At 36.9% G+C, this 18,840-nt stretch overlaps 1 protein-coding gene across 2 annotated transcripts in view; it reads right to left on the bottom strand.

The window, feature by feature from the left end:
* Positions 1–483: 483 nt before the first annotated feature.
* Positions 484–18,840, bottom strand: part of RAD54B (RAD54 homolog B (S. cerevisiae)) — a 63,264-nt gene continuing 44,907 nt past the window's right edge. For both annotated transcript variants that reach the window (XM_017830607.1, XM_017830609.1), the window contains exons 6-15: positions 18,534–18,696; positions 17,609–17,834; positions 12,433–12,640; positions 11,754–11,893; positions 10,881–11,171; positions 9,345–9,520; positions 6,203–6,464; positions 4,830–4,896; positions 4,312–4,518; positions 484–1,298 (exon numbers count right to left, since the gene is read on the bottom strand). In XM_017830607.1, coding sequence (XP_017686096.1) covers positions 1,072–1,298; positions 4,312–4,518; positions 4,830–4,896; positions 6,203–6,464; positions 9,345–9,520; positions 10,881–11,171; positions 11,754–11,893; positions 12,433–12,640; positions 17,609–17,834; positions 18,534–18,696 — 1,967 coding nt within the window. In that variant the 3' untranslated portion in view covers positions 484–1,071. The remainder of the gene's footprint in view (positions 1,299–4,311; positions 4,519–4,829; positions 4,897–6,202; positions 6,465–9,344; positions 9,521–10,880; positions 11,172–11,753; positions 11,894–12,432; positions 12,641–17,608; positions 17,835–18,533; positions 18,697–18,840) is intronic.

The raw sequence follows: 18,840 nt of genomic DNA on the forward strand, positions 1-18,840 counted from the left end.
GAGAATGTTTGATCATGGGTTAGGATGGACTCTGAACTCAGTGACAGTCTAGGGAAAAAGGGAGCACTAACTGTTATAACACAGAGAATAAACCAATTTAAACTGTTTTCTGAAAGTTAGTTCGGCTTTTGACCTCTGTTATCACATATACCAAATACCAAGAGGTTGTACATCAAGTGACACAATGCAGAATTACAATGGAGCCCTTGCTCAAGGTCTTTCAAATTCTGTAAGTTTGCAGTACTTCTGAAAATTATCCAATCTTATGCTCTTGTGGGCCTTTGAAAATACTTCACTTAAAAGCTACAAACTGATTTTGAATGTTTATGTTTTCAAAGAAGAAGGAAAATATAGTCATTAAAAAATAAACCATGAAAATATGCTCAGTACTCAGTGTTTGGTAGAAAGTGTCCTTAAAAGGAGTTAACTAAATGTAGACAAGCCTGTACTCTGTACGTCTAAGCAATAAAGTTTATTTTCCCAAGTAAAAGCAATAGGAGAATTTCAGAGTATTTTGACACAGTATCAATCTGTGGCCTCAGATTTTTGGACTTTAGTGACTATTGCTCTGAATTTCATTAAGTTGTAAATTTGAGTGAAAAAAATATCTACCTTGTTAGAAAGCCACATTTAAACAGATAAGTAATTTTTCACTGTCATAACAGAAATCCAAACAGAATCTTGTTAACAGCATATACCTGTATATAGCATTGCCTAATCTTGTAAAAGTTCGGTGAAGAGTTGCCAGCTTTACAAGCAGTAAATCATTATGGTCAAATGGAAAATATAAACCAAAGTAGACTTACAGTAGGAATGTGCATAAAAACAATCTTACTAATTTTGTAATCAAAGGAACAGAAGACTGGAAAGCCAAGTTAGCTTTAAAAATTTGTATTATAATTACAGCAATTATGTAACTGTAACCTTGTATAAACACCAGGAATCACATTTACTCAGAAACTTCATCAGAAACACACAAAACAGAACTAGGCAAAAAGAATAAAAGGTAACTGCACATCAGTTGTTTACTTGGTCTATGACCAGAAGGATGCAAGTGGCAGGGAAAGGCACTTAAGTTTTATTAGGTGGGGAAGTTGAATTGGTTACATTCTGGAAAATGAAAGAAACATTCTCCTTTATCCTTTCAAGGAAAGGATCAGCAAGAGTCTGACGTTGCCCAGCGAAATGTTTCCACTGCATCAACTGTGACATGGAGAGTGGTTTCTTTGAATTAGGCTTCCCATGGTTTTGTCCAAGCTGGCAACTTCTAGATACAGAAGGCTTTTCTGAGGAAGTATCTGAAAAAAAATGATGCAGTAGATTAATCAGAGAAAAATAAGACAGAAAATTTCAGTCTGAATCAATAAGCCAGTTGGTGATAACAAATGAGAGAAAATAGAACAGCATATATAACCCTTCTGTGCCAATGAAACCCAAACATGTATTCACAGTAAGAGGGGGAAGGCTGTTTCTTGCTCAGTGATTGAGTTTATCAAAATCACCATATGCTAGCATAAAGACAAATCCTTTTACACACGGATGGGACAGGAAATATCTTTTCTGGCAATTTCCTTTCCTCTATCTTCCTTAATTCCGTGACATTTGGGCTGCTCCCATTTTTTAAGTAAACCTGAATCTAGATGTATGGTGCAGCAGAATTCACACTAGCTTCAATTGCTTCCCAGAGGAATCATTCCAGACAGCTAAGAATAGTTTATGTAGCTCTTTCATTGACTCAGCACACTAGATCTGTACACTCTGTACATCCAGATTTTGCCAAATTGTTCAATATACACAATATTATATATCACAGTAAGGAAAAGAAATTGCTGTGAAGCACAAAGAGATGAATTCACTTTCAACAAAGGATCCTAAAGCCCCAAACAGTACCCGGTCATTGCAGGACATGTCACAGATTGATGGCTTTATGATTCATCTGATGCATGGGAAAATGAACAAACTATTTTGGATGGGAAAAATTGCATCACTGTTGTTACTGGTTTAAAACCTGTTACCAAGTATTTTCATAGCAGCGTTATGTGCTCCTTAGGAAAGACCAGGGATGTAAGAGGCATGACTCAGAGTATTCCTGAATTTTTTAAAGTTTTGAAGAGTCCATAAAGACTCATAACGCACAAGACTTTTCGTTTGACTGACACATGATGCACATTTCAAGTAGACTTGAAATATATTCTTTTACTGGCTAGAAGAAAATTTAGAATAGATGTATTTAGAGATTCTGCATTCTTAACTCCTTAAATTATAATATGATGAGGTAAAACAATAGGCTTACAGTTTTGTAGCTGATCTGAAGGCCAGCAGAATAGCAAGCAACACATCTGCATGATCCATACACAGGTAATTTTCTCCTTTCAAAGCTCCTGTAGTTTCCTAAAGATGGTCCTAGTGTGAATGGACCACAGGAGCTTGGTCAAGAATATCCAGTCTTATTGGTGTATATCTAATAGAGATCGTTATGAAAAGCTCATATATTGTGAAGCCTGTATTACATTGTTTGGAATCATACTTGCTAAAAATGGATGAGACAAATCAGTGAGAGTTCTTGGCTTTTCTGTGCACAAATGTTCCCTGATGCAGTAATTTGACAGTTTTCTGTTCTTAGGAAAGGCAGAGATCAACTAGTGATAGCTGCATGCTGGTGTGATCAAACTGAAGACCATGACTCCAAGCAATTTCACTAGGGAAACGATGAGCCAGCTTGTCATCTGCTCTTTAGAAAATTAACCTTCCCCTCACTCCATCATTACCACCACTTAAGTCTAAGAATGGCCTTCAGGCTATTCCTTGATTTACTGCCAAAAGTTTCTGTTCACTGGGACCAGGATATAATTACCCTCGAGGAAGTCCCAGTTACAGAATCCAAGAGACTAGTGCTGTGGCTGAATTGATGGAACCAAGACGTGTTCAAATCATAAGATAAGAAGTCAAGAGTGTTAAGACAGTTGCAAAGTGCTAATTAAAATTACACGGACCAGTGTTCATCACAGCGACAACACAAGATTTCTCAGGATTTCTGCAGTCCAGAAGCCGTACCTGCCTCATTGAACGCCACTGAGAAAATCTGGCTAACATTTAACATGAAAGGTGCCTTTCCCACACAGATCCTGTAATAGTACCTAAGTGGAGGCTGGTATATTTTAGAACATCACTTACTCACGCAAAAACAGAAGGTCTAATTTTTCAATCATTAAAGAAAGATACAAAGATGATTTAATCAGCATGTGGAGCAAAAATAAAGGAGAAAATCAAATTCTTATGGCTACAGAAGCCCTGTGCTTACACTAGCCACGTCCTCCCTGTTTTGGGTAGAATGAGATGAGAAAGAAACAGAATTCTAGCCTATTACCTGAGAACATGCAAATCATCAAGCAAAATAGTCCCATATTGGGTCCACATTACTTCATTTCTTGCCCATGTCTATTGAGAACACACGCTCTTGTACCCATTTCTTGAGTCCTTTTTATTGAGGTATTAGTGTGCATTTAGAAGATATCAGTATTGGTACCTCACTATCACAGCTGTAAATAGTGTACAGGGATATTTCATGCCCAAAGCAAATATATCAGAGCAATAGACACTCTTTCCTTTAAGAAACTAGATGAACTATGAAAATTAAAATGGATAAGATGCAAACACACCTTATGACAATTTATTTTTTCTTAATCCTTCTCCTAACTTAAACCTATATATCTGTATGCAGCAAGGTGTGAAACCAATTTTGATATGCCAAAAGAACAGGAGACAGGTTCCTACAGAAAGGATAGAGGCAAATATTTGCAACCTGACTTTACAACTGCCAGGGAGTCTTCCAGCATTTCTCAAATAACTATTTTAATCATCCTGCATCAGCTTTAGTTAACAGCTCAGAAATGAAGGCTTATATACAGTGAGCTCGTGCAGATCTTCATCTGGTATAGCTACCCTCAGATAACCTGCTTTTTAACTAGCCCTTACCAGCTACTCATTACTGTCCTTGAATATTTAGAAACAGAACACCATATTGTGTCATTTGATTGTAAGGAATCATTAGTTAAGCTGGACATAGCTAATTCAATTTAAGAGGCATAATAAATGAACTGGTTGTTACTGCAAGGAATTAATCTTTTCTCCTCTTAGTTTTGTCAAGGGCTCCTACAGATTAGATAAATCAGCCAATATCTGAAAGACCCTATAATGAACTTCACTATTCAAATCCTATTTTACTGAGCATCAAGGTTTTCTCCAGAGATAGACTGTATATTCAGAATGGATTCCTCAGCAATGGCCAGAGATAAAGAAAAACAAACTCACTCTGATGGTCAATCTTTCCCATACAGTCACAGTCACACTCAAGCAAATCATGAGTTACACAACTGGAATCTTCATGAAGAGTAAAGAGATTTTTAAGCTCCTCAGTGGAAAAATGGATGTGTTCAGATGTCTTGGAAAGGTCCACAACTGCCCCGGAAAGGTCTTGTTTGCTAATCTGTCTTTGATAAATCTTTTCTTCTATCGAGCCTGTATTGAAAAGAAAAATGAAAAATACATAAATTGGGATAATTTTTGACCAGTATTTGCAAAGAAGAAGTCAAATCCATTTCTTGAAAACAGTATACATAGAAAATGCCAAACCACTATATTCAGTTATTTAAGCAAAAGCAAAGCAAAGGCAAATAAACCAATGTGATGTCTTCATTTTAACTGAATTCAGAACAAATAATATGTTTTTAAAGATCGAGTGATTTCCAAAAACACTCTCTCCCTTTCTTTTATGGACAAAATTTCAACAGCTGTCTCACTCAAGGGTAAGTTTGAGCACCATCTCTGACCTGTGGTTAGCAGCCTGTAGATATGTACAGTATGTTTCTGGCCATCTCTCCACACTCTAGCCATAGCCTGAAGAAGCAAAAAGATGAAGGGTATTAACAGCTTACTTCACAATGATATTTTAACTAAAATGTGTAGCCTCCACTGATTGAATTACCAGTTCTACTCCCTTGTCCAAAAAGATGTTGTCCAAATAAAGCATTCCTCAATAACTGACTGTTTTTGTGAATTTTCTGGTATTAACTATAAACAGTTTTGAAAATCTAATTTACTTTCTGCCATATATGCTCCCCTTTCTCTCTGTACACTGTAGTAGGAAAGTGGGGGTTTCAACTCTTTCCTGCCAGAAATCCTCTCTTCATATTTGTTTTCCAAGCACTAACAACCATTTAATATTTCAGGAATACTCCTTGTTCTCCCACATCTCCAAAATGGTTTTTTGCCACAATACGTCTTTAAAAGTGACTTTTCCGTTTCTTTTAAAAATATAAAAATGGTGGTTTGTATGCCCTTTATTTCTTCAAAAAACAAAACGTAAAACTGAGTACTGCTATATGATTTTTTTCAGAATAGTATGGGTTACACCTACATACTGGGTACAGGTACCCACAATATGGTTTGCAGACTCTGGCAACCTGTAGCAATTTTGTCTGATCTAGCAGACTGTTTCAAGCAACAAGACAAGTGACCACATGAGGGTACTAATTCACCCTTGGAAGAGGAACAGGGCCAAGAATCAGAGCTTATTTCAGGTACTAAGCACACAGCATTGCTCCACAATAAAAAGTTTCTTACTGAGTTCATAAAAAAGATTTTTTTAATTGTTATTGTTAAGAACTATTTTAACTGAATACTCTTATGCCAACTAAATAATCCCTTGAGGCGAACAGTGCCTTTACAAGAACAGCACAGCACTGGTTTTGTTTTCTTTCTTTTGGCATCATAACCATGGGATTTTCTCATTCTTGTAATTCTGATCAGAATCTCTCTCTTTTTCTCAGGGATTGCAAATCAACAGCAACATTTCCTATGCAATCTAATCCTGTTTTCCTTTTCTTTTTAGAAATACAGCAACTCTCCAGTTAAAAAGATGTCAGGAGACAAAGAGGATACGATTCACTCCTCCAAAGAAATCAGAATTTAATAATTTTATTTTTTACTGCAAGAGGCATTCCAATGATCCCAATATATACAATATGCCAGAGAAATATTTCCTCTTTTCTTCTCAGAAAGAGCTTTCCCTAAGTACTGTACTTGTCCAGAAGCAATGTGACAACTGGGAAGCAATAAGACACGTAAAGACAGGCAATTCAAAATCAATCAAGAATTCATTTGATGCCCATCCCAAACCACACATACATAGTTGTTATCACACCTGAATATCCGTAGCTGGATTCCAGTCGATATCATAAAGGATCAAATGAGATGCTCCAACCAGATTCAGTCCTACTCCACCAGCCTTTGAACTCAGCAAAAAGATAAAAGCTGGACTGAATTTACTATTAAAAGTATCAACAATTTGTTGTCTCTGGGAGACAGGAGTATTTCCATCAAGTCTGGTATAAGAGTATCCATAGCGTTTGCACGTCTCTTGTAATACGTTTAATGTCTGAGTGTAATTGGATACCAGTACGACTCTGTCAAACAGTAAAACAAAATTATCATCTTATACCTTGGTAAAATTAAAGTCTGATAACAAAATTACTGAAGACATCTAAGAAAATAAAATTAAAAGTCAAGCAAAAATTACACATTAACCTGAGGTTACTTTTATTTCCTAAGAAATAAAACATTTCCTATTAACTAGAATCACATACTAGATCTGGATGTCTTACACCTACTGTCAAGCGTTTAAATGTTAAATAATTAATGTTTCCATTTGCAACAGAATTTGGCATAATGCACAGATTGCAGGGATTCAGAACCAATCACAAAGACAGATTTTTCAAAAAATACCTCTGTTTTTACAAAAAAGCTGTTGTTAAGGCAGCATTTGCAGAGGATGTTGTAAGAACTAATAAATAATATATACATGATTCCACTTACTGAAAAAGCTACTATGAACTCCTATAGAAAACCTCAAAAAATTCTAATAAGAAACATACCGTAAGTGGAATAGGAAAGTCAAGATTCTTTTTGACATTTTATGATTGAAAAGAACTGGGATGAAGGCTAGTGAAAGATACCATAAACGATACAGTTTATGGTAGCTTGTTGTTATTTTTTTGAAAACCAAAATAAGTCTGATCTAATGATCCAAACAATGTTGGTGTATTTTCTCTGAAATTTTGCCTAAGTAAGTTTCAAAGATCTGCAAATCTAACATTTCTATCCTCCCAGATACTGAGGATGATTCTACTAAGTTGACAAATATCTTCTGAATTTAATCCATAAATAAAGTAATAGGGACAGTTAGGGCATTTTCTACCAGATCTTGTTCAGAGGTCTTTTGTAATCCAAACTAGGTGTAACAAATTTCATTATTTTTAAAAATAATTTTGATTAAAAACAAGTTCTAAAGAATTAGACAAATAATTTCATGAAAAAACAGGAATAGATTTTTAAAATGTTTTAGAATATTTTTATTATTACACTTTACAACTGAACTACATCCAAGACTTGTTTGTAAAGACTTTGCAAGATTTAGTATTTTTTTCTCAATCAACAGCACATTCACACCTTTGTTTTCCCTCAAAAATAGAATATAAACTTCAGAAGAGGACCAGAATTGAGTCAGTATATTGCAAAAACTATTTAGTACCCACAAGAGCAGAGACACAAAAGAAAGCACTGAATTAAATCAACAAAATTTAAAGGTGTAAAATAATGCCTCAACAACAGCTGTAACTCAGCATCTCCTACAGTACTGCTACAGGGAGATGTGCTTTTTATTGATACCCCTGTTTTTTTCTGACCTACAAGAAATAAAGCTAGTACTTTAGATATTTAGGTGTTGCTGGTCTTAATGGATTCTAAGTATATCAACTCCAACAACAGGCTCATCTTTCTGATTTGTAAAAAGAGAATATCTTCATACTGCATTACATCACTGTCAAGAGATCTCCTGTTACTTCCCACTAGTGAATTACAACATGTCCTATTTAAGCATCAATTGAAAGAAAAGCTAAACACTTTTGGAACAGCTGGACTTTAAGGCATGAGTCCATAAAAAATTATCATGTGACACCAGGTCATGTGAAATTTCCACAATCAGCAATTGGACAGAAATTAATCATGTGCATCCTATTACTCCATGATAAACAGAGGTTTTCCTACATGCCAGTGGCATACCACAGGGGAAATAAGCAGTTCCTGTGCAAGTTCATCTGTTGAGACTGGTTGCACTGTACAGAAAAGGCAGCAAGCACTGAGCAGCTAAGTATGATTAAAATAACTTATAATCTAATAATGAAAATATTTTAGTGCTATGTAATAGATTGATACATCTCCTCAAAGAGATACAAAGCATTGGAAACTCTCTGAAAGCAAAGCTAATATACTACAAGGTGTGGGGGGGAAAAAAGGTGTTTTTTCCCCCTGGAGTTAAAAAATGGTAACCCCCGAGGGGGTGGTGTCCCTTGGGGTTGAGCCAATCAGCGCTCCTGCAAAATATAAACATATCACAACCAGACCGGAAAAGAAGGTTGATGAGGTTGTTGTTGGAGGAGAGTGGCCATGTTCTGAGGCCACGAGGAGAGAGGGGCCCGGAGCCCCACTGGGGGCTGGGCCCCCCCAGCCCCGGCTGGGGGCTGCAGGAACTTGGAACAGTGTTAGACTGGGCCAAGTATTTGTAGCTAGAAAGCTGGGAGTTTTTCTCCACTGTGAGTGGGCAGCTGGAGCAGTGGGAGAGACAGCAGTGAACGGAGGCTATGGCTGAAAGCCAAGAGATAAAGGAGAAGCAGCAGAGACAGCATGCAGCAATGCAGAGAGAACTTCTGCAAGGAGAGAGAGAGAGAGAGAGAGAGAGAGAGAGAGAGAGAGAGAAAGAGAGAGAGAGAGAGAGAGAAAGAGCAACAGAGCAGAACTAAGCTCTACAGAGTTTTGGCGTAAGAACTGAACCAATTCCCCCCAAAACCCCTCTGAGACCTCCTAGAGAGGAGGGGTGGTGGACTCCTACTGGATGGAAGTCCTAAAATGCAGCATGCACCAGGGAGAGAGGAGCTAAGAAGCTCAGGCGTCCCGGAGTTGGACCAGGACGGCCAGACAGAATGTGGAGGGTCTCAAACTACGACACAAGGGCTGTAGCAAATTATCTTACTTGCTGGAATTTGGTGTGAAAAATACAAGTATTTCTATCTGGAAAAAATATGAAGAGCATCTTTGAAAATTATGTCAGCTGCAAGTCCTAGTTAAACAAGAAAGAGCCAGGACTATAACACATAAATACATTTGGCACCTCTGCAAATACCTGCAATGCCTTTATTTTGAATGTTATGCCCCCATGCATTTGAAAAGCAAATCAATATTCAGAAGGTCACTCCCATTACACCTCCCTTCCAACTTTCTTTCACACTTGCCTTTCAGAGGAGTTGAGCTCACGGATTGCAGCTAACAACTTCACCAGCACCTGCAATTTTCCTGAATCAGTTTCAGAGAAAGTGTCCGGAGTATAATCTTGTGGGAAAACATCTATTACACCTTCGTAGAGGCTGGACTCATCGTGTTCCTCAGACATAGGATCACAGCTTTTTTCCTATTGAAAATAAAAGGATTACAGTTCCATATCCCCTCTAACATATTTCTTTTTAAACTTTGCTATATTTTTATTACAACAACAAAAGGAGGCATCAAAAGCTGCCACAAAATAGTGTATCATGTGATCATGACAACCCCTCAACACTAGATTGAAAGCAAAGTTTTAAAATACCGTGAGTGTTCATTTTGGTTTACACCTTCTAATCTAAGACACTGTTTGTAGCTGAGTAGAAAGTTGAAATATTTAAAACTGAAAAATGTATAAAACTTCTCTATTTAAACAACCACACAAATATATATTCACAGAAAAAAAACATATCTAAACCTTGTGAGTGAGGAGGAAATCAATACACTGTTTATTCTTTCTAAATCCCATAATATTTTCCATGAACTTCCTACTCATTCACTCTGTTTAGGAAAATGCTGTCATTGAGATTCAGTTAAACAACTGGAAATGAAGAAAAGTTAGCAAGCAAAACCAGTAAAATAGAAGAAATACAGGTAATATCTTGCTATACTTAGAAAATCAATGTTTCACAGGGAGGAAAAAGCCAGACTAAACGTCAAAACCACAATGGCAATAAATGACTTGCACATACAGTCCTTCCTATCCCTGTATTTTCTGAAGGCTTATGCTTTTGCATATGAAAAATTTCTAATGCTTATACTATGAAGTAAAGGCAGTGAACTTTACCTGGTAGTGCTGAAAATTACAGGGAGGTCTGTGCTGTGGACATTCCTACAAAGTCATGAAGTACGTCATTTAGGAAAGATTTACATTTCCACACACCTTACTTGGAATTCAACTAGTAGCCATAGAAGTTACCATTACCAAGTTCTAATTATCATATTATTTACCTACAGGAATGAGAACATTTCTATAGAAATAACAAGGTCTACAGCATGACAGGATCCCAGGAGAAGTGGAAATGGAGACATCCAACCTTGAGCCTGCAGCTCCCAGTGTCACTGAGCTTGAGAAAGCGAAATTATCATGTGGACAGGGAGGATTCAGAGGAATCAGCAGACAAAGTACGTACAGTAATCTCTAGTTAACAGTGTCCTTCATAAAATTCACATTTACAGGTATTTTTTGTAAATATTCAAAGACAAGATTAAGAAGGAAAATACCTGGGAAAAAAATACCATAAGGCAATAGGAAACAGATGAGATACCTTCCCTGAGTACATTCAGATTTCCTAACATTTGTTTGTGAAAGCAGATTTCCTAAAGCAAGTTGTAGGTGAGAGTATGGAAATTACCTTAAGTGACATGCACATTGACCATAACATAGTTTTAGTAACCTTTGTCTGCTGAAATGGCTAATTGCAGGTACCCACTCCTATGCAAATAGATACCTTTATAGCTTTAAGCAGAAGACATGGATGATTGCAAAGTTTTTTCAATGCTCCTATACATATTAGGTGAGGACTGTTTTCTAGCCTGCCTTGTAAACAGGATGTAATAACTCGAGAACTAAGCAGCTTTCGATACAATTCCAGCTGCAGTGCTGTTGGTCGGCAGAAGATTATGCTCTCCTTTTTGGGGGGCAGAAATCTGTTAATAACCTCCTGTGTTCGCCTTAGAATAAAGAGTCCAGTGAGGCGTGTCAGTTCTGCTGCTCTTTTTTCTCCTAATTCCTTTTCCTCCTAAAAGAACAAACCACAAAATTAATTATAATCTTGTATTTCATCAGAATGATGTTCTGTATTATTTTAATTAGGTATTTAAATAAAGTTTTAAAAGTATGATACCACTTTCTGACATGGGACTGTAATGACCAATTCTTCTCCAATTAGTATCACTGCATTAGCTTAGTTCTACATCAGGTTTCTAAAGTCTTTAAAAAAGGAAGATAATGTCCCAGATGACATCCAAGGCTTGAATTATATTCTAGAATTTCTCAAGGTGCAATAAAATCATGGAGATTTTGCAGTGCTGTGGAAAAACTAAGCATTAATGAAGTATTGTCACATGGCAATGCACATGGCATTTTGGGGAATGCAAGTGCTGGAAGAACAATTGTTGCCTGCAAATTATTAGGCAGCTGAAATGAGGTGATCTCAACATGCATGTACTCCTTCTGCTTCCTTTGGAGAACAAGTGAATTTACTTCAAATAGAAAGGTGAAAAGCTTCTGCTTAGTAGTCCTGAGCTTCACTTTATTCCATAGAAAGGAAATTTCACTTTGCTGTCTATGAGTTTTCTTCTGCATTTTTTCAACAAAGTACCTTTGTTGCTGAAGGTTCTCTAGATCTGACAATTGGTTCCTCATATATCTTCCTATATGTGGATAAAGAACCGAGTATTCCTGGATTAACAAACTCTATTAAAGCATAAAATTCTTGCAAGTCATTTTGGATTGGAGTACCTTGAAAGAAAAAAAAAATAATTCTGCATTCAATAATTTTTTCTTGAAACTGATGAAAGTACAACCATTGAATGCAGGGTTTAATGTTGACAATGCATCTTGAAAATAGACGTTTTGTTTCAATGGGAATTACTCAGAGTCCTGAATTGACCTAAGACTTTATCATGAATAACAAGATACTGTCCTCCTAACTAAACAGACTGCACATCTAATTTTCTGACAAAGGAATTTAAAAAGTCAAGTTCTAAATCAATTTTATTAAATAACTACAAAGGAAAACAATAAGCGTATGCAAACAGAGTCCTGCTTTCCTTATAGAAGTTCCCAGGCTCCTTGCTTGCTCCTGGACACTGACAAATTTTGACTTTATTTTAAAAAAATTGGAAATAACCTGTATTTACTGCACTTAATTTACTTTACTGTTTTTTTCTGCATTTAATACCCATTGTCAAAATTCATATTGATCTCCTGCCTTTTTCCTTTACCCAACCTAGCACTATTAGCATAGCAAAATATTAAAAGTAACTATAGATACTAACCAGTAAGGATAATTCTCCTCTCACAAGACAGACTGGTGAGGGCTGTAGTTGTCTTAATAGTGCTATTTTTCAGACGATGTCCTTCATCACAGATTAGGAGGTTAAATTCTACAGCCTGAATTTGATCCAAAGATCGCAATACCATCTCATAACTGATTATCATAACTGAGTAAAGTGGAGAACCAGTGAATTCTTCTGCTTTGTGGTCCTGCAGGCATAAAGAAAAATACATCAGACAACATACATCTTTGGAGATCACTCATCATATTCCTTAAACATCCTGTATCCAGAGAAATTTTTTCTAGCATGACACAAGACATTTACTATCTCCTTCATGAGTCCAGATTATTGATTTTTTCCTTATTTGCAAAGGAGACATGGGATCTGATACAGCAATTTAGAATTTCACCACCTCATTAAAAGAAAATTTATTATTCTTTTAGGCCTTCAAATCCTCTGAGACACATTACCGTGAAGGGTGAGAAGCACAGACTTCCTGCAACAGCTTCCCAGTGCTGGCGTTTGGGTAAGCTTCAAATGAATAATTAAAGCCAAGATAACAAAGAGTCATAGGTAGCTCCCCGTACATTCACTTTGGGATTTCAACCTGCAAGGTGCAGTAATGTGGTCCCAAAGGAAGTTGCTGCATTCTACCAAAATTCCCCTTGTAGTTTTAAATTTAATATTATTAAATATTATGTTATATAAATATTATTGAACCTATTGAAAATGTTTTAGGTATCAGAGTATAGAATAGCAAACTTCAGATTGCTCAGAGATCAGTTGGGAGGGATTCTGTGGGAAGCTTCCATGGAGGGTAAAGGAACTCACAAGTGCTGTGAGTTTTTCAAGAACATTCTCCTGGAAGCATGAAAACAGTTCATACCCTTTAACGATAAGGGAAGTAGGTGGAGCAAGAGACCTCCTTGGCTTAACTGCAAGCTTCTGCATCTGACTGGGAAGCCTGACAGAGGGGGAAAGTCTGAGAGAACTGGGTTTGTTCAGCCTTGAGAAAAGAAGGCTTAGAGGAGACCTTATCACCATGATCCAGTATCTAAAGGCTGGCTGTAGAGAAAATGGAAACTCCCTTTTTACCAGGAGTCACATGGAAAAAGACAAGGGGTAATGGGTACAAGTTATTCCTGGGGAGATTCTAATTGGACACAACAGGAAATTTTTTCACAATGAACACAATCAGCCATTGGAATAATCTCCCAAAGGAAGTGGTGGGTTCCCCAGCATTGGGCACTTTGGAGATTTGGCTGGACAGGGTGCGGGGCCATCTTGTCTAGACCGTGCTTTTGCCGAGAAAGGCTGGATCAGATTACAGAATCACAGAATATTCTGAATTGGAAGGGACCCACAAGGATCATCAAGTCCAACTCTTAAGTGAATTGCCCATACAGGGATCAAACCCACAACCTTGGTGTTATCAGCACCATGCTCTAACCAACCGAGCTAATCTCAGAGATGATCCTTGAGGTCCCTTCCAACCTGGTATTCTATGATTATTCTATCATTTACTTTGTTACTAGCCCTTAACATTGATAGGTTGGCCAACAGGTAAGGGACTCAGGAAATAGAGTCCCTAACCAGCCCCAGAAACTTTGTCTGTCTACTGGTAGATTTCCAAACCTAGTACTACTGGTCACAAAATGTCTGTGAGCATCTCCTCTTTTACATACCACTCAAGCCCTTTTCCTTCAACAGATACAAAGAATTTTCATGTCTATTGAAGGAAATACACACGATGAATAAAAACTCATTGTAATGGGACAGCGAGCTTCTTCCAAAAAAGGCTTCCTAGAAATAGTTACATTTCTGTGCAGACTTGTGAATGTACTAGAGTTGTTTACCTGTCTTGCAATTATGCATAAAAATGAAAAAATCTACTCTGGGCATGTCCCTTACCTTTCAGCTTGGGTCCAGATGCCAATTTCCTGCCTGCTTCTTCCTACTTCCTAACAGTGTTCACTAACTAAGCAGGCTATGGGTGCAGCTGACAAGCTGAAGAACCTCTTTAATCATGACAGCAAATCAATCTAGAACCTCAGAAGATATTTTTAGTTCCAAACAGGATCAGTTACCAAACACAGACAACTAAATCTGGAGCCAGATGGTGTAATGCACTGTAAAAGCAGCACCACTTAATTATCACAACATTTAGAGCCTCCTAGCAGGTGAGTCAGATGAATCTATGGGACGAATCTGGCACATTAATCTCACAAAGTACCTTGAGGTGGATCAATCCCCTACATCCTGCTCACAAAGAAGCCCAGCACATGTTGAATGAAGCAAGGAATACCGAGGAGCAGGTAACAAGGGCATGCACCTATTTCCCCAGGTGTTTGGGATTGGATTTGAACATTCCTCAGTTGCCAGTACTGTAGTTAACTGACTGTTTTCTGGCCATATTTTTACTGACATTTTTAAAAAAGGAGCAGAAAATTTCCCAACACACAAACAGAGACACAGAGAAGCCCTGTAGACAACACTCAATGTTGTTTCTGCCCAGTATTCAGGTCCACATTGCAGCCTTGAACACAGAGGTAATGCCTCTCTAAACTTCTCTTGCAATGGTCAAGCATCAGAAGATGCCCAGAGTTCAGAAAACATTTTGTTTTCCTACACTTTCAGGCGCTGAGGTGAGACTGCAGGAGAGTGCTGAGGCACTGGCAAACAGGCTCCAACACCCCTCCCCTACTAAATCATCAACTCTTCTGGACTGTTTGAACCTCTTAAAAAAAAGTAGGAGAGTCCTGGCATATTGTGAGTCCCCTGCAGACAAATATAATATATTTCTGCCTGTTATAAAAACAGCAGTGGATGATGGACTAAAAATTAAAATAAATTTACAAGCTAATTTCTAGTAATTAATTCATTCTCTTAACTGGCTGAAAGATATGTCTGTATTATAGCCTCCATTTTCACAATTACCCAAAGTGACTTGACAGGTTTAAGCGAGTTGCCTGGAGCCACATATGGAGCAATTGTCAATCAGTATTAGAACTCCATAACGTCCCAGACTTCCTCTTTGAATACACCTTTCTTTGGACGAGTTTAAATCCAATGTAGCTGGTGAAGAGTAAATTCAAAAATGCTGAATCATAAACAATGTAAACCTTCAATAAATTATTTCTCAAGATTTTTTGACATTAAAAAACAAATTAAAACAACCCCAGTAGAAGTGATACTCTGCAAACACAGAAAGGAATAATTCTCTCNTCAATAAATTATTTCTCAAGATTTTTTGACATTAAAAAACAAATTAAAACAACCCCAGTAGAAGTGATACTCTGCAAACACAGAAAGGAATAATTATCTCAAATGGTGATAACATGGATTAACAAGACCTTAACATCAACTTTTGTGGGGATGCCTTCATTTTAAAAGAGATGTCCTCTACATGACATTTGCATTTTAACAGAATTAAATTCTAATCACATTTTGAAAGCAGATAATGGTCTGGTGTTTTCAAAAGTCTATTACTGAGGGGTTCGGATCAGGTTGTGGTGTTTCAGCGTGAAAGTGAGGAAAACATTTCAAAACAGCTGCCAGCTCTTTAAATATATTCCTCAAAGGCAAAAAGATAAAAAAAACATTTGAGACAAGTTCTTCCTTTTGAGTTATACTGGAGAAGTAACAGTATGGTAATTGCTGTTTTTCCAGAGATGACAGACAGTAAATTATTTTGAAATACCTCATTATACCCCAGGCAAGTCATATTGTGTCTTCGTTTTGCATGACAATGTATTCTTGCTATTTGGGAACAAAATGTTAAAAGCTGCTGAGTGTCCTCAATCAAATGGGTCCAACAAGATGTATAAGTATATTAAAGTTATTTAGATTTAAAGAAAATGAAAGCTACTATAATTTTGGGCCATAGTAACTGTCATCAAATTCAGGCTTTCTCCTCCCAACATTATTCAGAAAAAAATGCAAGAAAACATTCAATTATCTCCAACTATACTTTCAGGTGAAAATGTTTCCATATTATATTTTGCCTTGTATCTGCTTCTTTTAGGAACGTTCATATTTCTCATCCTAACCTATATTACATTACAGTTCCTAACAAGTCAGTTTGCTTCATTTTCACATCTTGAAACAAGCTACTAAGAAAAGCAAATGATGCTAGGTGCACCTATTACATGTAGATTGTCTTCAGTGGAAGATCAGCCATTTCAAGAGTTCGACAATAACGAGTGGAATTGAAAGAAATAATTATTGTTACAAAATTTTCTACACTCTACCAAGGAGTTAAAAAACAGGTTGAAAACTTCCATTTCATCTGAAATATTCACTCTTCCATACAGTCAAAAGGATAATGTAAGACACGAAAGGCAAATCTGGTTGATGTAAGAATTGGGTGACCTTTAGAATGAAGTACTATTTGTTTCTTCAAGCTACTAGTATGAAACTATTAGATTAAAAAATAATTTTGGAATACAAGCATCTTTATCTCTGTTGCTAGCACCAATGCAGGTACTACAAGCTCTCCACTTCCTTGGAACTCTGCAATGTTAACACCAGCAGGAACAGCTTCACTATAGGAGGGGACAGGGATCACCATCATCCCGCTTCTTAATGAGATTTGTACTTGTCTGCATTCTTCTACAGACGAGAGATATTCACATTACCTAACACTGAGATTCTAGGCTTGGTAACTCAGGAGACCTTAAACCATCCCTACAGAAATATGATTCTTGACTGTGACAGTAAAGGGAATAACCTTCTGAAGTAACCAAAACACACAGTTGAAACAAATCAGAAGTTTTTAGTACAGAACAAAAGCAACTACCACAGAAACAGAGTACAAAGTAGATGCTCTGGTACGTCAGGCAGGGAAGGTGGGCACTTTGATAGACAACAGAAAACTCCTTAAACTGAAGAGGTACAAGGAGGAGTGTGTCACCTTTTACATCTTCACAGGAGAAACCTGAGGAAAGATAAGACAGATATATGCTACACAGGCAGGTGAGCTTGAGTTATGTCCTGGTTACTGACAGCTAAATGCCCATATGGACAATTCTCTGAGGAAGAAATAAAGTATTAGAAATAAATATTAACAGAGAATTACTAGGTTTGGTCTCTAGTTAAAAAAAAGGGGAAAAAAAATCACAATTCCTATACTCTGAGCCAAATATTACCTAACCTCCTTTCGGAAATAAATTATTACCTGATCAACTGTAAAGACTTTGATCCTTTCACTTCCCAACCATTTCTGAAATTCTTTTTTCCAGTTTTTTACCAGACTCCCAGGGGTGACAATTAGTGCTCGCTTTAGTACAGGTTTGCATCCATAGGCCCCTTGACGCAGAAGAGTCCAGACAAGTGCAATGCATTGCAGTGTTTTTCCTAAGCCCATTTCATCAGCAAGAATAGCTCCAAATCTGCCACTAACTCTGTAAGATATAATGAGGCAGTGGTAATATTTTAAAAGACATATCTATAATTATTTACAACCGGTTTAGGGATTTGCTTCTGTGGTTGTTTTCTGAAGTACACAGAACCTATTTATGCTTACTATGCTCTACTGGAGGGTTTCATTCAGTTATATCAGAAGACCTTAGAGTGAAAATCCTTTTCTACATTATTGCGTTAGTCCTCCAAAACTAGAGTCTTAATCTACTTTTAGAATTGAAATTATTATCCAATATTTTTAAAAGCTGTGTATACCTTAAGGAATCTATGACTTGAGAAAACACTTCTGAAAATAGTCCTGTATTTTTCAACAGGTTGGCAAAAACGGCTTGTTTTTATTAAATGTCTGAATTATAAATTACATAAATAATGATGAATTCTATGGTTTATAAATCCCAGTGTTCTTCAGCATGGGTTTGATTGTATCTGGGTGTACAAGACTCGGTATTTCCAGACAGGTCATTTGGTGCACTAGCTTCTCATCACATCTGGCAAAATCATGGCAAGCATGATGAAACCTTCAGGTCAGAAAAAACTTGTGCAGCCTTTATTGGGAAAAAATTACTAATATTAATTAATTGAAAAATAGCTCAAATCTTCCCATTCAAATTCTCAAATTTCAAACATGGGCATGAAAATATTACAGGTATTGAAAGCCAAAAGGATAATTTTCATCTTACCTCATTCCCATTATACATTCATACAGAAATATAACTCCTTCTTTCTGATGTGGTCGGAGACTATTTGCAATGTAAGGATCTACAACTACATCCACCACTGGTAAACCAGCCTTATTGAACATCCACTGATGACTTGCATTTGGTCGTGGCATAACTAGAGAATCTGAAGTTCAAAGCATACATGAGTATGGAATAAAAACATTAATTTTAGTCTGTTAGCAAAGGGTATTATGTCTAACTCAGCTGCAGAATAAAGTAATGATATAATGACTGTTCAAGATACTGTTTAATATATTGACCATTCTCA

This window comes from Lepidothrix coronata, unplaced genomic scaffold (genome assembly GCF_001604755.1).
Source record: "Lepidothrix coronata isolate B3197 unplaced genomic scaffold, Lepidothrix_coronata-1.0 Scaffold181, whole genome shotgun sequence".
Lineage (NCBI taxonomy): Eukaryota > Metazoa > Chordata > Aves > Passeriformes > Pipridae > Lepidothrix > Lepidothrix coronata.